Below are 24,495 nucleotides of genomic sequence, written 5' to 3' on the forward strand. Positions count from 1 at the left end.
GAACTGTTACTCATGGCTTTTAAGAAGCTTTTCTTTTTATCCTCATGTGTATTGCTCTGTTGCACATTTCACAGTGAATCAAAAAATTTTGGAGCCTTTGTGTCTCTTGATAATATCTGTTTCTTAAAAATGAAGCTTATATTTTTTGGCTTTCAATGAATATATGCATCTTGGATTTAAATTTGGCTTGGATTTAAGGTATATTCCAGATTTACCTAACCCTACTAGCTGGAGACAACCTGCTCATGCCTCTTCAAAGTGCCCTCACCATTATCGGAGGGTTGGGAGGTCCTGAGGCAGCAGGCACATCACAGTTTCAGCCACACAACCCAGGACCAGTGTCTTGATTTGTACCATTGCTGGCTATGTGGTGTGGTTGGGAGCTAGTTAAAGCCCTCTCCCAAATTTGATTGTGATGAAACATCAAACAAACTCAAGTCAAGATACAGTCTCCAGGACCTTAAAGTAAGGATGTCGGACTGTTGTCGTTAAAGGAGACTCAAACCTAACTACCAAGTGCAATGTATGATGATCCTGGACTGGAACCCAAGTTGGGAAAATAAATTATAAAGTACATTATTAAATCACTTAATGAAAGTATAAACTGCATGTTTGTGCATATGTTTGTCCCTTAGTATAGGAACCTGGAGAGGGATATATCACCAACTCACTAACACCAATTACTTGGGGAAGAGTGGATAGGAAATTAAAGAGCAATGCTACAATTTTTTTTAACAAAAAGCATACAATATCTTCTTTTTTTATCTGATTGGTGACCAAAATGGCCTGGGTTTCCTATTAATGTGAATTGCCTATTAATGGTTCATAAAACCATATATTGATATCCTGATACTGGATGGTACCTAACTTGTGTCATTCTAAACTGGTTAGTAGGGCATCATTGCCAACATAGCTCATATTTCACTTGCCTTTCAAACCAGATATGTGTTTTCTGTGTGGTATAGAACTTCTATACCAAACATGCCTAGTCCAACTAGGTATAAATCTAATATTACATGTCTTGCTCATAACTATTCCAAAGGATCTTATTTTGTATTATATGTGTTAGTAGAATACATCATCATGTAATCTACATATAAAAATGCAATCAACTATCCAGTTGTTATATTAACTAAAACACCAAATAAACTTTGGAAAAAAAGACCATATAGGATAGAAATATCATGGATGGTATGATTTTGTTTCTGTTAAGTAATGTATGTGTAAAACAAATTGTATAAAGAGGACTGGAAAAATGTTAATGATTCTTATTTCAAGGTGATAGAAATTTGAATGATTTAATATTTTTCATATTATTTGCATATGGTATAATTTCTTCACCATATAGGCATTTTAAATAAATATACCAAGAAGCAATATTTTTATGTTAAAAGACAAGAAAAATAACTTATGTTACTTATAAATTATAAGAAAAATTTAATTATATTTTTTCTACCTTGTTTCTGTTTTTCTTCTCTGTCTGTTTCTCTCATAGTTCTAAACTTATTACTTTAAACATCTTGTGCTTCAACATGAAATGTTCCTGGATGTACCTAGTTCATGTAAAAATGTGAGCAAACTGGCTGGGAGTGCAGCTCAGTGGTAGAGCACATGCTTAGCTTGCAGAAGGCTAAGGCTTAATCTCCAGGGCCGGAAAAATAAATGATAGTAACCACACTTTATAGGGCTGGGGAGGTAATTCAGTCTTAAAATGCATGTTTAACATTTGTGAGGTCCTGGATTTAATTCCCAGTGTGTGTGTGAAAGAATTAAGATGTCTGAATTTTTTGGAGAATTTTGTTTGGAATTGGAGCTTCTACAGCTACTTCTTGATACTAGCACACTCATATGAGATCTTCTGTTAGTTCCAGAGTTCTTCTAGGACTGTATCCTTTGACCTGTGTGTACTTTGCCTACCTGGGGTGTATACCTCATCCTGGTCCTAAGGGCTGAGGAACCAGAATCTGAACATCTTCTCTTTGGGGGTGGATAGGATCATCATCTCTTATGGGTGCTCAAGGCATTCTGAGAATTAATGAGATGGGTTTTTGGAATGCTGCTCAGATGAAAGGAATAAAGTTCTAATTTTGTTTATAGCATAACTTCTGTAGTCAGTGGGTTCACTGAGTCAGACAAAAATAGAACAGGATGCTGGCATTCAAGATATCATTAACAGTCCAGGAAGGGCACCTAGCTGTTCTAAGTGCCAGTGGTTGTGAGAGCAGTGGTAGCTTTGCTTTAGGCAGTTGGAAAAATGTATAATTAATGCTTTTGGAAGGATATCTCAAGTAATCATGGACAGTAGATAAATTTCAGGTTCCTTGTCACTCACTGGGACTGCTCTGAGGCAGGTTGGATACCACCCCCCACAGTTCCTGGGAAGGTCTGTGCCTTGGAAGCCTGTAGGATAGCTGGATGGATAATGTATGCTTTACTTGTTTCTTTTCCCTCCATGTCTCACTGACTATTATTAGTGCTGTTTTCTGAAATCGCCTCCAAAATACACTTGCATTTGGATCATTGTTGATGACAATCCAGACAGGAACATTAGGTGTTTTCCCACCAATTTGTTTATTTTCTATACCTACCACCGTTTCCCTGAGATTCTAACCACCTTGTTTTCTGCCTGTCCAAACGTCACAATCAGACACAATTTGTTACAGCTGGCCCTGAGTGTTATCTTTTCTGAAATCAAATTCTCTATTCTCAGTTGGCAGTTAATCAGACATGAATGTACTTTTTGTTGTGAAGTGACTTAGAATAAAGAAGCTGGAATCTGATGTTGAGATCTAAGATCCCAACTCTATTGATTACTGTGGAGCATTACACAAATCTAACTTTCCTGATCTTCACTTCATCCTATGTGACTTAAAGACAATTTCTGCCTCATCAGGTGATCCTCTAAATCAATGGGTAGATTCAGATTCTCTGAGATAAATGTACAAGAAGCAGAATATTGCCTAATAAAAGAAGATACTTGAGAAAAGATATTTTTGTAATCTTATTTTATTTAATTTCTCAGGTGTATCAATCTTGTTTTCCAAGCTAGATTGTAGTTTCTCTACTACATTCAATCTCTTTCATTCTGCCTTGCACAGTATGGCACTAAGTCATTATTTATCATCAGTTTTCTACAGCTTTAAGTCAGAGAATGCACTCTTTCAAGTCGAGATGCATTTGGGATTATTTTTCAACGCTCAAGGAAGTTTCTGGGCCTCAGTTACCTCATGTGCAACATAAATGCTTTGGTCTATCATCTAGATTCCCTGAGGTCTTTATAGCATGGAAGTTTGGAACCTATGTACTATTTATTTCTGACCCCTGGACAGTTGAACCAATATTGGTTACAGAGTAACTGATTTTTCAGAGCACACAAAAGCAGTTCCAGCTGTCTCACTGTCTTCTCCCTACCTCTTGACACTGTCCTTTTCCCTTGCCTTACGCCAGCAGATGTTTTCTTTGTACCTCAAGAACTTCCCAAGCTTGTTCTGTTTGGCAGCCTTTGCACTTGATGCTTCTCTTTATTTGGGTCCCTGTTCCACTGTCTCTGCAGAGGTCTCTCATTCCACCTATCTTTGTATCTTCATACTTGGCTTTGTGCTTTCCGTGTAGTTGCTCTCTGAAGTTGTCTTATTAGTCATTTGATTATTGTTTGACTCTCCATTTCTTTTGTATGCTCTCCCCCAGTAGAAACTTCTATCTTGGATTCTTTTATATCCTTGCTGCTGAAATAATACTTAGTGGTGAGATGACTGGATGGAAAAAGCCCACCGTACAGAACATTTAAGATGGTGAGCTAAAACCCATGATTATCACTCTAGATTCTAGTGAACTTTGTTAGGTCTGAATCATCCACATAAGCAACTACCATAGATCTCAGTATGGCAATTATTAATTAGTTATTAATAGTGTCTGTCTTAGTTACTTTTCTCTCATTGAGGAGACAAAAATACCCGACATCCCCAATAAAGGGGAAAAGGTTTATTTAGCTTACAATTTGTAGAAGTTTTGGTCCAGAACTGGCTGGCTCCAAGACAGGGTTACATAGCAGACATAGCAGACAAGCATCTTAGAGGAGAAGCAGTTCAGGGTGTGCAGAACCTCTGAAAAAGCTCCATCTATGATTGCATGAGACACAAGCCTTAGTGTACATGGAATGGGAAGAAACTTGTAAACTTTAGGAAGATATGTATGAACAATTGTAACATAAAATGTGTAGAAATCACATGCACAAATTCTTTTTCCGTGGAAAATTTATTTAAATTTTTGGCAGTACTGAGGACTGAACCTAGGAGTATAGGGCTAGACCCCCCCACCTCTTAAAATTTTTTATTTTGAGACAGTATCTTGCTGTCTTTCTAAGTTGCTCAGGATAGTCTTGAACTGTATGTGTGTGTGTGTGTGTGTGTGTGTGTGTGTGTATTGGGGATTTAAATCATGGCTTTCCCATTGAACTATAATTTCATCCTTTTTAAATTAGTTTTTGAGAAAGGGTCTCAATAGTTGCTGAGGCTGGGCTCTAACTTGTGATCCTCTTGCTTCAGGCTCCTGCTTCAGCCCTGAACACATAAAATTTAAAATAATTTACTTATTTTTATTATGGAAAATTCAAACAGAAGCATAAGTAGGTGCAATGGGTAAAAATGGGATAATGGGCCCTCTTATCCACTGGAGTGGATAGTCTTATCCATGAATCAAATATATCTGTGAGCATGTGTGAAAACTGCAATTAACTATCTGGCCAATAAAATGTGCACATTTGATGAGGTCCCTGTGTGATTATGCTACAACAGAGTTTGTTCTGCTAACTCAACCTTCTTCCTGGCTTCATGAAGTCACTGGCCATGCTGGGAAAGGTTATGTGGTAATGAACAGATGCCCTTTAGGAACTGTAGGTGCCTTGTTTGAGCTGTGGACAGTGTCCAGTTGAGTCAGGAAGAAACTGGGAGTTCAGACTTACACTGGAAGAAAATGAATTCTCTCAGTTATTTAAGTGCCCGTCATTTTCCTTATGGCTGAGGCACAATACTAGACACTCATAACTTAAAGAAGGGGAGGTTTATTTTGGATTAGCTTTCTATCTATAGAAGGCTGGCTCTAAGACAGAAGGGCATGGCATACAGGTATGGCAGAAAAAACCCTGCTCACCTCATGGTGATTGGGAAGCAGAGAAGAGGTGAGACTTTGTGCAGATAAACCCTTCTAGGCCAGGGCCCCTTTGACCAGTCTCCTTGGACCAGAATCTGCCTCCTAATAGCAAGCCAGCTATGTTGCCTCCTTAATACAATCACCTTTCAAATAGCAGGCTTTGGGTCCATTTCAGATCTAAACGTAACACTAAATGAGTATGGAAACCAGTTCTTCAGATGAGGACATAGTCTGGCCAATGCCATGGTGGGAGGTGTGAGACTCTAAACAAACGATACAACATGTGAGCACACCTGATTCACAAAAGTTGTGAGATACATCTGTGCTGTTTCAAAGCCTCTATATTTATGGTAATTTGCAGCAATAGAGGATTAGATACAGCAACATCATCTGATGCCAAGTATTTTCAGGATTTCCAGTACTGTTTCTTCTATAGCTTTGTGTTTTGGGAGGTAGATGGCCAGACAATGTCATTTTACTTTAAAGTACCTTTATTGTATCTCTAATGCGTAAGGACTTTTTTAAAGAGCATAATCATGGTATCTGAAAAGTTCAGTGGGAGGACAAGAGTAGAAATTTTTTCTTGTTAGGGGCAGTTGTAGGGATTGAATTCAGATTCTCATGCATGCTAGGCAATTCCTTTACTGTTTAACTTCTATCTCTGGCCCAAAGAACGGGAGTCTAAAGCCATCAAAACAATGGATGTATTGTATGAACTCACCCAGAGAGAAGGTACTTGCAACAGAGTAACATCTCGTTGATCCCCTCTCCCAAACGATGGAAAAACAAAGTGAGCTGCTTTCATTGGAAATGTCATAAGTTTGCCAGTTGGATTTTTAATAACGGTGCAGTCACTAAGTTTGTCCCATTAGCTTGTCTGCTGTACACTATCTAGAAGAACTTAAAATTAATTCTGTGTTTAAGATCATATCCATTCTTCCCAAGACCTTAACCTGCTTTGGGGTGAACTCTTTTTCCATTTCAATTCATAACGTCTTTAATTTCATGCTATACTTTAAACGAGATTCTCACCAGTTTCTGGGCACTACAGCAAACTTCCCAGTGGCTCCATTTCTTTTGGACAGCCAATCTCATTTCTCTTTGACACTGCTCTCTGTAAGGGAAGTACTCAGAAATCTGGGAAGTAGGGTAAGCAGTTTCCCTGAGGAGGGTAAGATCGTGCCTTGGAAAGGCTGTGCAAATGTTTCGTGCCCAGCGCCTACCACAAAGCTCTCTACCCCCGCCATACCCTTTGTTGGTTTTCATCTCCAACCACCGTACAACGCCCAGCACCACGCCTTTCCCGCCCTCGTCGCGGAGTATGCAGGGAGTTGTAGTTTTCACATCTCCAAGTCTGCGTTTCGTCTTAGAACCGGCCTGAGCAAGCAAGAACTACACATCCCAGTGGGCCGTGAAAGGAAAGCGGGCTCTGGAAACCTAGCATCCCCGCCCAACTGCCTTCGCTTTCGAGTGTACCTTGGCTGTGTCTACCTTAGTGAGGGCTGTGCCCTGGTGCAGGCGCCTAGGGCTCAGGAGGGGAAGTGCTGCGTCGCGGGTTCGCGGGGCTGTCACGTAGACCTAGAGGGAAGCGCGGGCAGAGTGGACAGGCGCGCAATCCTATGGTGCCAAGGAGTATCCTAGGTAGGGAGAAATTAAAGGAGAAGATTGTGAGCGCCCTTGGGCGAAAAATGGAGAAAGAAAGGGACTCGGAGGCAGCTACCCAACAGCTAGACACCAAACGGCTTTTTGCTCCAGGAGACCCGGGCCGGGGCCAGAGGGAACCCAGACCACTCCGCCCTCTTCCCTTCACCCTCTCTTGCTTGGAAGCTGGGCCCAAGGCCCCCACCTGCATTCCGGTCCTGGAGACAGGCCTGCCTCGACCCTCCCCACCCGGTCCTGTCACTAGATACTCTTCCCCCCACACCCTCGCACCCGCCAAGCCCCGGGCATCAGCAGGGTACCGCGATGACTACCACTCGCCCTGCTGGAGAGAAAGAGGCATCGCTGGGGGGGGGGGGGCAGGCCGGGGAGAGTCACTTCTCCACGCTGTGTCTCATCGGGTCCCCGGGAGTCGCAAGAATGGGTTTGCTAGTGGCTGTGAAAATGAACGTGCGTGTCCCGAGAAGGAATGTACAGTATGCCGGTGGAGAAGCCGGCAGGTGGACCGAAGTCCGCGAGAGCGAGCGCACGGCGAAGCTGGAGAGACCCAATCGCCCCCTGGGCGATGCCACCCGGAGCGCAGCGCCTTCCTTGGAGCTGGGTACCCGCTCCCGCCCGGAGGGGATTGGGGCGGGGACCCTGCGGAGCGCGTGTCAGAGCTCAGCGGGCTGGGAGGAGGAGCAAGGGGAGGAGCGCGGCTGTGGAAGCGCGGGGTGCCGCCGCCCACCCGGCTGCGAGGAGGCGGAACCGCTCCGAACGCCGCGCGCGCCGGGGCTAAGCCTTGCAAACTAGTGTCTGTGACCGTGTCCCTCGGCCCTCCGGCGGCCCTTCCTCGTGACGGGACTGGCTCCTTTAGACAAGAGGAAGCGAAGGAGACCCCTGCCACGTAGCCCGCTACTCGCCACTGTCACCCTCAGCTCGAAGTCCCGCGCGGGGGCCAGGGACTCGGCTCGGCTGCCAGGCGCGGCGACGCGGGTCGCGGCGTGAGCAGCTGCCGGGCTCTCGCCGAGCTGTTCTTGACAGAATAATTGCGTGATTGTCCCCACCCCTGGGAGGGGTTGCCGGTACCGCGAGCTGCCGCACAGTTTGCAGCTCTCTCCTGGGAAGATCCGCCACCAGGAGGAAGCAGGAGAATCAACCTGGCCGAGGCGCAGAAGTGGCTGCTGAGGAAGCCGGCGCCGGGGCCGCCGCCTCGTGTCCCCTCGGGGCGCAGCTCGAGGATTCTCGGGCCGGAGCGGAGGCGCGTCTGGAGCTTCGGGGGCGGCTGGACTGAGCGCGCGGCTGGGCGCACAGTCATCTGGGGGTCGGCCGGTCTGTCACCCGCGCCCCGCGGGGTCCTGGAGCCCCAGGACGCCGGCTAGAAGCGACGGAGGACCGCTGCCGCGGGGTACAAGCGAGCAACGTCCCTCTCCAAAGCGGATTCTGCTATGACAGTTGGGTTCCTCAAGAGATTAACCTGGGTGTCCTCGGGAAAGTTGTCGCCGAGCCGAGAGCCCTTGTAGGGGCCGCGGCGCCGCGGCTCGGGGAGCGGTCGTGGCTCGGTGGGGCCCGCACGGCCGGGGGGCTTCTGGGGGTGTGCGCCCCCAGCCGGCTGCCCTCGTGGATGCCTCCCGGCGGCGGCGGGCCCATGAAAGACTGCGAGTACAGTCAAATCAGCACCCACAGCTCCTCTCCGATGGAGTCGCCCCACAAGAAGAAGAAAATTGCGGCCCGGAGGAAATGGGAGGTGTTCCCGGGAAGAAACAAGTTCTTTTGCAACGGGAGGATCATGATGGCCCGGCAGACTGGCGTCTTCTACCTGACGCTCATCCTCATCCTGGTCACTAGCGCACTCTTCTTTGCCTTCGAGTAAGTGGCGACGACAGCTCTCCGAAGCTCTCTTTGCTTCCCCACCCCTCCTCTGGCTACTTTCGTTTTCTCAAAACCTTATCTGTTGCACATTGTTATATAACGCCAGTCCTCTCTTCTACTTTTTAAGGGTATTTGATTTTTTGTCCCGAGGTATAACGCCTTGCCGGGACCTGGGCCTGGGTGTAGAGGGGAGGGAAGTGGGACGTTTATAAGGTGTGTTTGGCCTTGCTGCTGCTGAGCTTTGGGTGGGACCTGGCGGGAGGGGTCGCTGATGACTTAAGCCCAGGTACGGTCTTCACTGAGTTTGAGAACCTACACACCGCCCAGTCCTGTAGGAAGGAAGGGTTTCAGTAGTTTTCTAAATTAGGGATAAACAGACTTGAGTGTTTTTTGTTTTCTTGCTGATAAGATGTAGGACACCTTAAACGTTGTTGGCTAAATGGTCTATATAACTTCTCAGAATAATGAGACAACTTGGCTATTTTAGGTTTCAAAGTGTAGGTTGTGTAGTGTGCCCTGCTTGGATAATTTAATTTTTTAGTCTCCTTACTTTTCTCTTAACGATTTCTGATTTACCACGAGGTTTCTAAACTCTTCATTGTCATTGAAGTTTTGGTAAAAGAGGCCCAAAATAAATAATTCTAGCACAGGTGAAAGGAGACCCTTCAGCCTAGAAAAATCTGAAATTATGGGGTAATTTCTGATTCCAGAAACAATACTTTGGGACTTTATCTGGGAGAGAAAAAGTGCATGTGAGTCTTTTGGAAGGATCAAACTGGCCAATAGCAACTATCTTCCTGCCAATTTATGAAAGGTCTTATTAGTAGCCATTGGGTAAAGCCGTTTAACCATACTCTGCATCAATTTCAGTTGCTGTGATTGACTCCAGTAATTGGAATGGCTTCTTATATAACCCCCTATGTCCTGTGCTAGAAGAAAGTTGTAGTAGTTTTTTTCTTCCGTACTTGAAAAAAATGTATAGAGAGAGCTCTTCATTGAGATTCCTATATCCTGGTTATTTTGGGGGACATGCCCTCAGTCTCCACCTGCTTCTGCTTGGTAGGGCTAATTAAAACCATTTATGCTTGTTTACTTTTGTAAATATATTAATACTGATAGACTGTGATCCCGGTGCCTAACTTCTCTGGAAATGCTGTCTCAATTGGAAAGGAAGGATTCCTTTACAATGTAATACTTTTCACCCAAAGTCCTCTGATTCTTTTGGACCAACATTTTGTATCTGAACACTGCTAGGATGAACACTTTTAACAAGACTGAGTTAGAAAAGAAAAGAAAGGAAACCTCAGATTTAAGTTACCTACCTCCCCTAGATTTTCTCAAAGTTCTCTCCCTCATTTCTGTGTGTGAATTTTCCAGATGTCTCCTAGGTTAAATTTCATGCAGTTTTGAGATTAACTGCTGGAGTCTGTTGGGGGACCTGTGGGCTGAGGTGGAACAGTTGTGAGCAGGTGTGCAGAGGGACAAGGAAGCATGTCTGCATGTGCTGCTGTTGTTTCTGTGGCACCCATCCACAGCCAGCCGCTTGTCCCTATAGACCAGGGGAACTGGAGGAAGACGCACAGGGTTCCTGATATTTGTATTTTGCAACAGAATAAACACAGGAATGATGAGACAGTGTGTTTAACAGAAAGGCGGTCTGGATAGTGGCAGATTTAGTTACAGGTATTCACTATGTCCTTCATGTTTAAAAAATTTTTTTTGGAACCAATCCATTGTTGGCATTTTTGCTCTTTTAAGTGGTTCAGAGTGGAGACAATTGGCTGATTTTGTGATCATGTTGCCAAACTTCAGCAAAGCATGTTTCAAGTGGAATGATGAATATTTCATTTTTTTACATATATACAAATGCTTACTAAGTGGGGGCACACCCCCGTCACTATCTTTTATTTTCTTTATTCAAACAAAGTTTCTAATCAAACCATCATAAGTTCATTTTTATTTCTTGATTTCTGCATGATTTTTCCATGAGTCCCCCAAAGTCTTCACTCACAGGTTGTTATGGATCCTCTTCTGTGTCAGTGCTGTGTCAACTGATGGCTGTAGGGATCAGTGTGCTTATTACTGTTTGCATCATCATTTTCCAACAGCTTTGTGGGAGTTGATGCATGCTTGTATGTGTTAGCTTTCTGTAGGGTTTCTTCAGCCAGGCAATTCGGAGTTTTAAGAAAATAGGGTGTCCTTCCTAGTATAATGCTTCAGTTGTGGATAATCATAGGCCTGTTCAAACTACAAAACATGGTTTGCTGAGACTATTTGTCAGTCCATTTTATTGTTTTGTCACAAGTATTGTTACTGTTTTTCAGTTCTTGATTCATTGAGAATGAAATTAAGTAACTTTGGCCAAATTAATTTACTAGAGACTCAAAGAACCAATTAGCCACATGCATAGGAAATGAAATATGTACTGGCTAATTATTAAACAAGAGCCAGAGGAAATTCCTGTATTGTTTACTTCCTGCCTATCTTTGTTCTGGCGTCTGTTTAGTTATTTACTGAGTACATACTATATGGTCTTCTATTTCCTTTGATTAATTTCATGTCTTAATAGTTTTTAATGTTAATAAAATTCATCATCAAACATTAGAATCCATGTTTCCCCAGTTACACAAAGACAACTAAAAATATGAAAGCAATATAATGTTAGTTTTAGACCTCCTTTGTCTGCATCGCTTCCCTTCCCTTGCATCTCATTTCTGACATTGAAAAGAGGGAGAAAGAAGTTTAACCAAGAGAAATGAACTTGTTGGAACTCAACAACAGGTGTTGATGCTGTCTCCAACTCTTGGAAAAAGACAGGGTAGAAATTATTATTTCCACATGGAAGATGAAGTGAAAGGCTTGGAGAGGTTCCACGAACACTTAGCATCACACCACTAGCCATGGAAGGCTTCTGACTGCAAACCAGCACTGCTGTGGACCAGTGGTGCTGCTCCTCCTCCCATGACACAGTATGGTTAAAAGCAAGACTTTGAAAAGGACAGATGCCAAGACTCTTACCAGCAGTATGACCCTAGAAAAATGATTTGTCCTTTTTAAACATAGATTAGTTTTCTAATCTATACATGGGATTGGTACCTGCTTTTAAATTGTGTAAAGATTAAATGGAAAATGTGTATTTCATAAGTGTCCAGTACAGCTCAAATGTTCAGTAAGTGACACATGTTATTAGAGTAGATCCAAAAGTAGCCTCCAAAGGACTCTTGTCCTGAGAGCCTTTTAAAGGAAGGGAGTATATGGATTAACAAGTAAGTATGACAATGATCGATAGCCCATGAGAACTGAAAAATTCAATTTCCTGCTAAAATATGGACCTCTGTATGAGTCCTAGGAGGTTGTGTTTAGCAGCAGCCTTAATCTTGTCCCTGCAGAGTAGGAGTGCTACAGGGACCCTGGGGAGCTGCCCTGATCCAGACCCTGGATTTCATCTCCATTTTTGGATCCACCCTGCCAGAACTGTGAAAACACTAAAGAAAGCTGCCAGAAGCAACCAGATGTAGCACTCTACTCTTTTTCATGCAGGTCAGGAGTGCTTATCTTTTGGCTGCCTTTAGTGAGCATATGGAGCACTGATGAAAAGTGACAGCATCTCATAGCTGTGTTTAAAAGGGAAGGGGGAGAGCTGATTGCAGACTGTAGAGGCATCTCACTGTTCTTGTTGTAACTAAGAGTCTCATCAAATACTGCAGTGTTGTCACATCCTCAGAATCTGAATCTGAAAAGATCAGTGAACATTATGAATTTCTTTATGTCTGATGCACATGCACATACGTACAACCTATTTTTTCTGAGAGTTGAAAATTTGAAAATAAAAAATGTTTGATTCTGAAATATTGAAATTTCTTAGTTTACCGATCATAGGGACAGTGGGAAGGACACGAACTAAGAAGCCAGGCGAGGCTTGTATTTTTAGGTCCTTCCCATGAGACCAGGCCTGCTGTGGTCTCACAACTCTTGTTTTATTACGTCTGATCGTTTCCTGGGTCTCAAATATATGTGAATTTAACAGCATCTGCAAGTTTCTTGTCACTAAAAGCCCATTGATGATTTTTTAAAAAAACCTTTGTTTTCTTTTTTCCCTCCTTTCTTTTCATCTTTACTTCTCTGCCTCCCTTCCTTTTTTCTTTCATTTAGTTAATCTCTGCAATGAATGATGAATAATTGGCAGTCAATAGAACTGGGGTCATGTTTACCTTGAGGATGGAAATGTGGCTATCCTTGGTAAACGAAAGTGTCATTTCCTATAATAATATCTCCATCATATTATCTAGGAGAAGATGGTACCCTTGTAATGTAGTAGAACCTCCTCTGTTAGTCAGCTTTCCATTGTAATGAAATACCTGGAATAGTTAACTTATAAACAGAAGCGCATATTTTGGCTTATTTATTTCAGACCTCAGGTAGAAGTGCCAAATGGCAATGGCAGAGAACGTGTGGCAGAGCAGAATTGCTCATCTGATGGCCAGGAAGAAAAACAAGAAAAGAGGGGCTACGCTCCTACATATCCCGGTGAGGGCACACCCCGCAGTGACTTGAGGACTTCTTACAAATCTCTACTTCCTAAAAGTTCTACCACATACCACTAAAACTATCCCTGACCCACGGGTCTTTGGGGAACATTCAACATCCAAATTATACCTGTAAATGCTATAAATGTAAGTGTCATTTCCAATAATAACATCTCCATCATTGACAGGATGACTCGTGTTATCCAGGAGAAGGTGCTGCCTTTTATTACATTTAAGAATCTCATCTTTTCTTGATCCTCTTATGTAGAACTGTATGTAGTTCTTTTCCATTTTAGAAAACATCTATGGCGAAAATACCTTTCTTTTTTTTTTTTTTGTCAAAGCTGGCCATACGCTGCATTCTAGAACCCCACAGACTGATACAGATGTTGGTAGATTATTCTCAGGATATACCATGAAACATTCTTATTTAACACTGTATCTGGGTTAAAGGACTTTCACATCTGCTGTGATGAAAGGATTTCAGTCTGCTGTGATTCCATAATAGTTGTAGGTAATTCAAACCTTATTAATGACCTCTTTACATGGACACACTAGGCCATTCATTGGCGTACATAATCAACACATATAAGTTGCATGAGGGTGGAGCTCCTTTTCATTTTGTTTTCTGCCTTATCTCCAATCCTTATAACAGTACCTGGTACACAGTAGACTCCCAGTAAATATTTGTCTGTTATGGAAGTAGTTGTGATATTGAAAGACCTTGAAAAATACCTTTCTCATGCTGCAGCTTTTGCATTTTATAAAGTTGTAGACATTAATAAAACATAATTAATACTGTTTTTGTAGAATAATGCAATGTCCTTAAACTTTGATATAATTCTGAATTCAGAATCAAGCATTATCTTTTTCAAAATGTGTTAACTGAGGCAGAGGAGAGATGTTTTCTAAGTTATTTAGGAAACTAGTGATGGTGTTGTGATGTTGGCTTGGCTAATTGAGACTTCTGTCTACTATTTATTTTTGACCTAAATATTTTAAGTAAATGAAGCACACAGTGATACATATGGATATTTTGAACAACCACCAGTACCTAAAATCACTTCTTTTATACATTCTTGACTTTGGACACTGAAGTTTATCAAATAAAGCTCTCAGTGATACTATTGAGTACTCATGATTTATGTGTTCTCCCTAGGCTACTGCGAAATAATTCCATATTACACAAAAAGGGTGCCTTTAAATTCCTAAAACAGAGTAGTGATATTTAATAATTATTTAATGAGCCATGTCTGCATATCCTGGAAATTTTTTTCCTTTGCAGTACAATGTTGCACATAATTTATTCATGACAGAGTTATTATGTCTTAGCAAGAGAATTTAAATTAAGGATTTCAAGGAAGTGCTTCTTTCTTTTGTAACTGAGGTTATGAAAACAGAAACAGTGATGCTCACTGGATGCTTACAATTAGTAACATCCAAGAAGTGGATCTAATAAAATGTTGGTCCAAGTAAGGTTTAGTGACCATCTTAAATGTTTTTGTTTGGCTCTTCTCTAAATATGCAGCTTGGTTCTGTTCCAACTTATATTTATAGCTGAATAATCTTATAAGATTACAATTTTTTTTACAATATTCATCTTTAAAAATGTTTAGTTTATAGAGATTATATAGCAAACATACAGTTTTGAAATAAAATGCTATAAAGAACACCCATGAAACTAGCACCCAGTCCAGGAACTATATCAATGTCAGTGCTTTTTAAATTTTAGATTGTTAAGTAGATACATAGGAGTTGTACATATTTATGTGGTACCATATGATGTTTCCATTCATGTGTACACTTTGAAATGTTCAAATCAGGGTAAGCATATCAATCTTCACAAACATTAATCATTTCCTTGTGGTGAAAACATTTAAAATCCTTTCTTTTAGCTTCTTTGGAATATCATTTACTAGTGTATTTGTATCTATTCATTCCCTGGCTGCTTGGAGCCATTCTCAACTCCCTTCCGTCCCTGAAGCTGTTATTACCTGAGGTTGATAATTATCAGCACTAGGCTTCTTTTTTCTCAAAGTTTTTATTTTATGTATGCATTCCCAAATAATAGGTTTAGTTTGGCTTATTTTTCTTTATAAATATAGCATCATGCTATAATGTAGTCTTTTTGCTTAAAAAACATTGATTTAGTTATATTTAATATAAAATGGCATCCCGTGTTGCATTTAATATACATTTAATTCTGCTGATGGAACCAATATTTAGATAGAAACAATTTAAATCTTCCACAAGACTTGCAAGAAAACTTCACTGAACTCTTGTATTCTAGACAGATCCATCACTTGTTGACATATTTCTGTCATTATTGCTCTTTCCCTCAGTCTTGCTCCATTCTATTCTTTCTTGGTCCATTGATATGTAAGGCGCATCCATCATGCCCTTTCATGTCCAGATACTCAGCATGAAATTCTGTGGGTGAAGGATATTCTCTCATATACACACATGAATACTATCAAATTCACTAAGTGATATCAATATACTATTCCATATTCAAAATTTCCCACTTGTCTCAATATAGATGGGTTCAACTTTATTATCTTAGAATATAGCTAATAATTTTTTTCCCATGGCGTTTTATTTTATTTTAAATTTTTTGTGCTATATTTCTTTGTACTTTTTTAGGAAGAGGTAGTTGCTTAAGGGTTTATAATATGTAACTTTTACTTAAAACTAAACATTACAATTCTATTACTCTTCCCACATTTTATACTTTTATTATTCCATATATTATATCTATCCATGCTATAAACCAGAAATATTATCTTTAGGCAGTCAATAGTATCTAAAAGAAGTATAAAAAATATAAAAATACTTTAAAACAAAATATATAATAGGAAATATAAAACACATACACATGTATAAAATATACAAAATTTTAAATAGACTTTATAGCACACATTTAAAATTTGGGGTGCTCACTGTCTCATCTCTATAATTTCCCTTGGGCTTAAAATACTTTCTCACATTTCTTGTAATATAGGGCCTGCTGGTAATGAATTCTGTTTTTTATTTTTCTGAGAATGTTAGTTGCCTTTATCTTAAACAATGTTTTCCTTGAAATATAGTCGTTTAGGCTGCCAGTGTTTTAAAATATCAGGCTTTTGGATGATCTTAGCTTACTGTCTTCTGGCCTCTTGTATTTATTTATTCTTTTGTTCTAATGAGAAGTTAACTGTATGTATTTTTTAGCATTTATGCCCTATATATAAACTGTAATATCTTTCCAGCTGATTTTCAGCAGCTGAAGTTTGGTATGTCTATATATAACTTTCTTTATATATTTATCCTGGTTGGTGTTTCCTGAGGTTCTTAGATCTGTGGATTGATATTTTTCATGAGCTTTGGAAATTTTTCATCCATTATTTCTTCAAATATTGCTTTTATCCCCTTCTTTTTTCTTTCCTGGAACTCTAATTACTTATGCATGATACTGTTTTATATACTCTTGTATGTCTTAGATATTTTTTCTACTTTTGTTTTTCCTTGATGTTTTACATTAGGTAGTTCCTGTCAGTCTGAATTTAAATTTATAGGTCCTATGTATGTTAAGTACTATTTGATATTTTAATTTATTTACTCTCAGGATTTCTACGATTCAAAAGTTTAAACTTTCCATGGTTTTCAATCTTCTAATGAAACTCTTTATCTGTCCATATCTATATTTTCCCCTAGAACTTTTTTTTTTTATTTAAGAGGAAAAAGAGAAAAACACAAAACAAAACAAAGCAGTGTAAGGTTACACATAATACAGAACTACAAAAAAAGACATAACAGTAAGAAATCACCTGTTAATAGATTACATATTATCATCTTGGAAATAGTAGCTCAAATCACAGTATCAAAGAATACAAAGTAGACATTCAAACAGAGAGACTGCAAACAGCTGTGTTCAATGATCCAAAAACATTAATATAGTCAGCTATTTAACACACCTAAACACACTTGCTGTTATATCCGTTAGAGCTCTTTTTTTTTCCCTCCCTCTCTTTTTTACAACAAAATTTACACATTTTGGATTTTATTACTCCTTAGTTCTTATTACTTTTTTGGGGGGGGAGAGAATAAAGTCAAATATGGCAAAACAAAGCTGTAAATCAAAACCAAGGATAGACATAGCACATGATGTAGAACAGAGTACAAGGTTATTAACAATGGTTATCAACATTGTCTCTTGTTTCCTTAAAAGGAATTGTCTATCTCATTAGATATTATAAAGTTGGACAAAACAGCGGAGAACAAGACCAATAAAACTTAGGCATTGTGAACATTACAGGACTTCCAAAGGAGACAATAGCCAAACCAGAATGGGCATCTTTGTGAATCTTATTGCCTTCAAATTAGTTGCCTATACCCTCAGACTTGCTACTATCGCACAGAATGGAACAGAGTCTAATCAGTCAAAACAAGATCTTGGGAGTATTACAGGACTTCAAAACAAGTTAATACGAAATCGAAAAGAGTTACTATTATATATCCTAATTTTTTAAATTTTTCCCTTAATTAAAATAAACATAAGAAATAGCTAAATAATTTTTTTAAAGAATAGTAGTTACCATAGTGTCTGTCTTTTTCCTTAAAATATTTGGATAAAACTTCATATACTATAGCTTCAAATATTTCCATATCAAAAAGCCCAGAATAAAGCCTTTCTAATTAATAAGTGAAAATTTTATAAGGCTTCAAGGCCACATAATGGGGAATCATGATTATCACATATTTTTATATATTTGAATCATTACTTAATTAGGGAAACTATTCGGTATTCATACATGCGAGATTGATTTATTTCACTTATGAGTATGGTCTCAAGCTGCGCCCATTTATTGATAAATATCTCAATGCGATCCTTCTTTATAGCTGAATAATACTCCATTGTATAGAAATACCACAACTTTTTTATCCATTCCTCAGTTGATGGACACTTGGGTTGTTTCCAAGATCTGGCGGTTACAAATTGTGCTGCTATAAACATAGGTGCACATATATCCCTGTGGTATGATGCTTTCAGTTCTTCTGGGAATATGCCTAGAAGTGGAATAGCTGGAATAAATGGGATTTCCAATCCCAACTTTTTGAGAAACCTCCAGACAGACCTCCACAAAGGCTGTACCAGTCTACACTCCCACCAACAGTGCAGGAGAGTTCCTTTTTTCCCACAGCCTCTCCAGCATTTGTTGTTGTTGGTTTTCTTGATCCTGGCCATTCTTTCAGGAGTGAGATGGTATCTCAGTGTGGTTTTAATTTGCATTTCTCTAATGACCAGTGATGATGAGCATTTTTTCATGTATTTATTTGCCATTTGCATTTCTTCATCTGAGAATTGCGTATTCATCTCAGATGCCCATTTTTGGATTGGATCTTTGAATTTTGGAGGTCTGAGTTTTTTTAATTCTTTATATGTTTTAGACAAGAGTCCCTTGTCTGAGAGAGAGTTCACTAAAATCTTTTCCCAGTTTGTGGGTTTTCTTTTCACTATGCTGGAGATTTCTTTTGACATGCAAAAACTTTTTAATAAGAAGTGGTCCCAGTTATTGATTCTGGGAAGTATTTCCCGTGCAGTTTGAGTCCTATTCATGAATTCTCTACCTACTCCTATGTCTCCAAGGTTTCTACCCAATTTGTCTTCCAATAGATTTAGCGTTTCTGTTTTAATATTCAGATCTTTGACCCATTTAGATTTTAATTTAGTACATGGTGATAGACATGGGTCTAGCTTTAGTTTTCGGCAAATGGAGAGCCAGTTTTTCCAGCACCATTTATTAAAGAGACTGTCGTTCTTCCAGTGAACCTGCTTGGCTCCTTTATCAAAGATAAGGTGGTTGAGTGTGTTTGTAGTTGTGGTTGTATCTTCTAATCTATTCCATTGATCCTCAGCTCTGTTTTGATTCCAATACCATGTTGATTTTACTACTGTTGCTTTGTAGTATAATTTCAAGTCAGGGATTGTGATGCCTCCTGCTTTGTCTTTGCTGCTTAGAATTGCTTTTGCGATTCTAGGTCTCTTCTGGTTCCAGATGAAATTTAGGAGTGATTTCTCTAGATCTATAAGGTATGTTGATGTTATTTCTATTGGGATTGCATTGAATCTGTATAAGAGTTTTGGGAGAATGGCCATCTTCACAATGTTTGTTCTTCCTATCCATGAGCAAGGGATGTCTTTCCATTTTCTGAGATCATCTTCGATTTCCTTTTTCAGTGTATTACAGTTTTCACTGTATAAGTCTTTCACTTCTTTCGTAAGAGTAATTCCTAAATGTTTCATTTTTTTGCTTGCTAATGTGAATAGTCCAGTTTCCCTTATTTCCCTCTCTGTAGTTTTATTGTTTGTGTATAGGAATGCTATTGATTTCTGAGTATTGATTTTGTATCCAGCCACATTACTGAATTTATTTATTGTATCTAAGAGTCTTTCAATGGAGCTTAGGGGGTGTTCTATGTAGAGTATCATGTCATCTGCAAACAATGACAACTTAACTTCTTCTTTTCCTATCTTTACCCCTTTTATTTCTCTTTCTTGCCTAATTGCTCTGGCTAGTACTTCCAGTACTATATTAAATAGGAGTGGTGATAAAGGACATCCTTGTCTTGTGCCTGATTTTAAAGTAAAGGCTTTCAATTTTTGGCCATTTAGTATGATGCTGGCTGTTGGTTTGTCATAAGTGGCCTTTATTATATTGAGGTAAAGACCATCTATTCCAATTTTCTGTAGAGTTTTTATCATGAATAAATGTTGGACCTTATCGAAGGCTTTTTCTGCATCTATAGAAATGATCATGTGATTCTTATTTTTGGCTTTATTGATATGGTGGATTACATTTATTGATTTGCGTATGTTGAACCATCCTTGCATTCCTGGGATGAATCCCACTTGGTCATGGTGTATAATCTTCTTGATGATTTGCTGGATCCTATTTGCCAATATTTTATTGAGGATTTTTGCATCTGTGTTCATTAGGGAGATCGGTCTATAGTTCTCTTTTTTAGTTGGGTCTTTCTCAGGTTTTGGTACTAGAGTGATATTTGCTTCCAGGAATGACTTAGGAAGGATTGCTTCCCTTTCAATTTCATTGAATAGTTTGAGGAGTGTCGGCATTAGGTCTTCTTTGTATTTCTTGTAGAATTCTTCAGTGAATCCATCTGGGCCTGGGCTCTTCTTGGTGGGTAAGGACTTAATTACATTTTCAATTTCAGTAACCGAGATTGGGTTATTCAACAATTTTACATCCTCTTGATCTAGCTTTGGCACTTCATATGCTTCTAAGAATCTGTCTATTTCTTCTGTGTTATCAAACTTTTGAGAGTAGAGGTTTTCGAAATAGGCGTTGATGATCTTCTGTATTTCTATTGGGTCTGTAGTGACTTCTCCTTTTTCATTTCTTATTGCATGAATTTGAGCTTTTTCTTCCCTTTTTTTAATAAGGTTGGCTAGGGGCTTATCGATTTTATTTATTCTTTCAAAGAACCAACTCTTTGATTTGTTGATCCTTTGGATTGTTTTCTTAGTCTCTATTGCATTGATTTCTGCTCTGATTTTTATAATTTCCTCTCTTCTTTTGGCTTTGGGCTTGACTTGCTCTTCTTTTTCTAGCTGTTTGAGGTGTAGCATCAAGTTATTTATTTGTATTCGTTCTGTTTTCCTGATGTGGGAACTCAGTGCAATAAATTTTCCTCTCAGGACGGCTTTCATTGCATCCCACAGATTCCGGTAAGTTGTATCTGCATTTTCATTTTCTTTTAGGTATTGTTTGATTTCTTCTTTAATTTCTTCTGTGACCCACTGATTACTCAAGAGTGTGTTATTCAGTTTCCATGTGTTTGTGGGATTTTTGCAGTATCTTTTATCGTTAATTTCTAATTTCAGAGCGCTGTGATCCGATAACATGCAAGGGATGATTTCAGCTCTTTTGCACTTGTTTAAATATGTTCTATGAGCTAATATATGGTCTATTTTAGAAAATGATCCATGTACTGCTGAGAAGAATGTGTATTCTGATGTTGTTGGGTGGAACATTCTGTATATGTCTATCAAACCCATTTGTTCACAGGTATGATTCAGTTCTGTTATTTCTTTACTCATTTTCTGTCTGGTCGATCTGTCCCTTGGTGTCAATGGCGTATTAAGGTCTCCTGTTACAATTGTGTTACTGATAATTTGAGTTTTCATTTCTGTTAATAATTGTTTTATATAACTGGGCGCTCTGGAGTTTGGTGCGTATATATTTAAGATAGTTATCTCTTCCTCTTGGAGTTTTCCCCTTACAAGTATGTAGTGACCTTCTTTATCCTTTATGGTCATTGTTGGTTTAAAGTTCACGTTGTCTGCAAACAGAATGGCTACTCCTGCCTTTTTTTTGGATTCCTGCTGCATGAAGAATTGTTTTCCATCCTTTGACTTTCAGTCTGTGAGTATCCTTCTGGGTTAGATGGGTTTCCTGTAAACAGCATATGGTTGGATTTTGTTTCTTGATCCATTCTGCTAGTCTGTTTCTTTTGATTGGTGCATTGAGACCATTTACATTAATGGTTATTACTGTTAAATGTTGGTTAATTGTAGGAATCTTATCTCTCTGCTGTTGCATCTTTATCTTTCCGTTCTGTTTAATTATTTGCTTTGCTTAGTGGTTTTTTCCTTTGTGTATCTAAACTGTCTTTCAATATTTTTTGCAGGGTTGGTTTGGTGTTCATGAAGTTCTTCAGCTGTTCTTTGTCATGGAAGTATCGTATTTCACCATCTATTTTAAATGATAGTTTTGCAGGATATATCAGTCTAGGTTGGAAATTATTTTGCTTTAGGATCTGGAATACTTCACTCCATGCTCTTCTTGACTTTATTGTTTGTGATGAGAAGTCTGCTGTGATTCTGATAGGTTTTCCTTTATAAGTGATCTGTCTTTTCTCTCTGACAGCTTTTAATAATCTATTCTTGTGTTGGATTTCTGGGATGGTGATTATTATATGTCTGGGTGTAGTTTTATTTTGGTTATGACTATTTGGAGTTCTATATGCTTCACTGATCCTGATGTCAATTTCTGATCTCATGCTTGGGAAGTTTTCAGCTATTGCTTCTCTAAATATCCTCTTGATATCCTTTATGTTGTCTCCTTCTTTTTCATTAATCCCTATCATTCTTATGTTATTCTTCTTTGCATCATCTTGCAGTTGTTGAATTGTTGTTTCCTGATTCCTTGTTATTTTTAAAAGATCTTTCCTTTCCTGTTCACTAGCTGCAATCCTGTCTTCAAGGTCTGAAATTCTATCTTCACTTTCATTAAGGCGGGTTTTACAACTTTCAGTGGAGTTTTTTATTTCCTGTATATGTCTGTGCATCTGTATTATGTATTCTGTTTGTTTCTTATATTGCTCATCCAGGGATTCTATCTTTTTGTTTAGTTCCTCCAATTTTTTATCTGTGTTTTCTTTAGATATATTTAGAATCTCTTTCATTTCTTTTATCATTTCTTCTTTTATCTGGGATATTATTTCGAGTTTGAATTTCTTTAAAGCTTCCTGGAGTTGCTTGTCAACTTCAGTAGCTATTGTGTCTGATATATGAGGAGGATGGGATATATTTTCTTCTAAATACATTCCTCCTAGGGTTTCCTGAGATGGGCTGGAGGTTTGAGGTTGTAATTTGGTCTTTCGTTTTGTCATTTTTCTATATTTCTGTGTTTTAAGTGTTATTTGAAAGCCTCCTCAGGATCTGTTGAAAATCCCCTTCTATGTTTGCAGCTACTGAGACTATGGCACCACTCTACCCCAGGCCATTGGGCCTGCAAAACCAATGGCCCTCCTCTGCTTGTTCAGAACTCCGCGGTTCCAGACAAGCTGGGCCTCAGGGACACTGTGCGCCCACCTGCCCCTTGGTAGATCCACAGCTCTTGGATCGCAGCCGGGTTAGGGTACTCACCATAGGCCGCAGTGCCTCAGGAGCCTGTGATCCCTCCCTGCTTGCAGAGATATCCACAGTCCTCCAGACAAAGGAAGGGCCTCCTGCGGGCACTCCGGATCCACCCAGCTCCTCCTCTGCACGCAGATGGCTAGGCGCGGCTGGGCACAGGCCGAGGTGCCCCAGGAACCCGGGATCCCTCCCTGCTTGCAGAAATATTCACTCCTCCAGACAAAGGAAGGGGCCCCTGCAGGCACTCCGGGTCCGCCCAACTCCTCCTCTGCACGCCGATGGCTGTGCGCGGCTGGGCACAGGCCGAGGTGCCCCAGGAACCCGGGATCCCTCCTCCTCCAGACAAAGGAAGGGGCCTCTGCAGGCGCTCCGGATCCGCGCAGCTCCTCCTCTGCACACCGATGGCTAGGCACAGCTGGGCACAGGCCGAGGTGCCTCAGGAATCCGGGATCCCTCCTCCTTCAGACAAAGGAAGGGGCTCCTGCAGGTGCTCCGGATCTGCGCAGCTCCTCCTCTGCACACCGATAGCTAGGCGCGGCTGGGCATAGGCCGAGGTGCCTCAGGAACCCGGGATCCCTCCTCCTCCAGACAAAGGAAGGGGCTTCTGCAGGCGCTCCGGATCCACGCAGCTCCCCCTCTGCACACCGATGGCTAGGCGTGGCTGGGCATAGGCCGAGGTGCCTCAGGAACCCGGGATCCCTCCTCCTCCAGACAAAGGAAGGGGCCTCTGCCTTCCCCTAGAACTTTTAACAAAATTATTGTGGTTAAAGTTCCTATTAGTCATTCTAATATCTGTGTCATTTCTGGGTCTACTTCTCTGGACTATTTATTCTCTTGACTAAAGATTTTGTTTTCTTTCTCCTTTGCATATCTTATAATATTTAACTGCACTTCAAACATCTTATGTAAAAGAGTTACAGAAGTTGTATTAATTTAACCCAGGTTTAGTCATGTAAACCTGTAATAGCAGTCTGGAAGGCTGAGGCAGGAAGGTTACGAGTTCAAGTTGTCTCTGAATAACTTAGCAACTTAAAGAGGGCTTTTCTCAGAATCACTTTTTTTAATGATTGGGTACTTAGTTTATTGTGAAGGTCCTGGTTCAATTCCCAGCACCTACCTTCCCAGATTCCAGTAATGTAAATTTTTTTCAGTCACTAATGAGTGGCTAAGTCAATCTAATTTGCATCAATTGAGTGTCTCTTAGCTAATATGCTTAGTGTTCTGGATTTCTTGTTTTCAAATTTTAGACTCTTTACACAGTACTCTATGCAATAAGATGTATTGCAGATGCATTTAAACACAAAATTCCTATATGTTTATGTATGCTTTATTAGTCAGCTTTTCATTCTTGAAACAGAACAGCAGGCATATTCAACTTATAGAATAAAATAT

At 40.0% G+C, this 24,495-nt stretch overlaps 1 protein-coding gene across 4 annotated transcripts in view; it reads left to right on the top strand.

The window, feature by feature from the left end:
• Window positions 1–7,558: 7,558 nt before the first annotated feature.
• The window catches only part of Zdhhc14 (zinc finger DHHC-type palmitoyltransferase 14), a 299,691-nt gene continuing 282,754 nt past the window's right edge, over window positions 7,559–24,495 (top strand). The window contains exon 1 of one of the 4 annotated variants that reach the window (XM_063232949.1): window positions 7,559–8,655. In XM_063232949.1, coding sequence (XP_063089019.1) covers window positions 8,411–8,655 — 245 coding nt within the window. In that variant the 5' untranslated portion in view covers window positions 7,559–8,410. The remainder of the gene's footprint in view (window positions 8,656–24,495) is intronic. The other 3 variants (XM_063232948.1, XM_013151081.2, XM_003468432.4) reach the window with 3 other exon arrangements.

The sequence above is a fragment of the Cavia porcellus genome, unplaced genomic scaffold, assembly GCF_034190915.1.
Source record: "Cavia porcellus strain 051 isolate PalLab524CR breed Dunkin Hartley unplaced genomic scaffold, mCavPor4.1 scaffold_22, whole genome shotgun sequence".
NCBI lineage: Eukaryota > Metazoa > Chordata > Mammalia > Rodentia > Caviidae > Cavia > Cavia porcellus.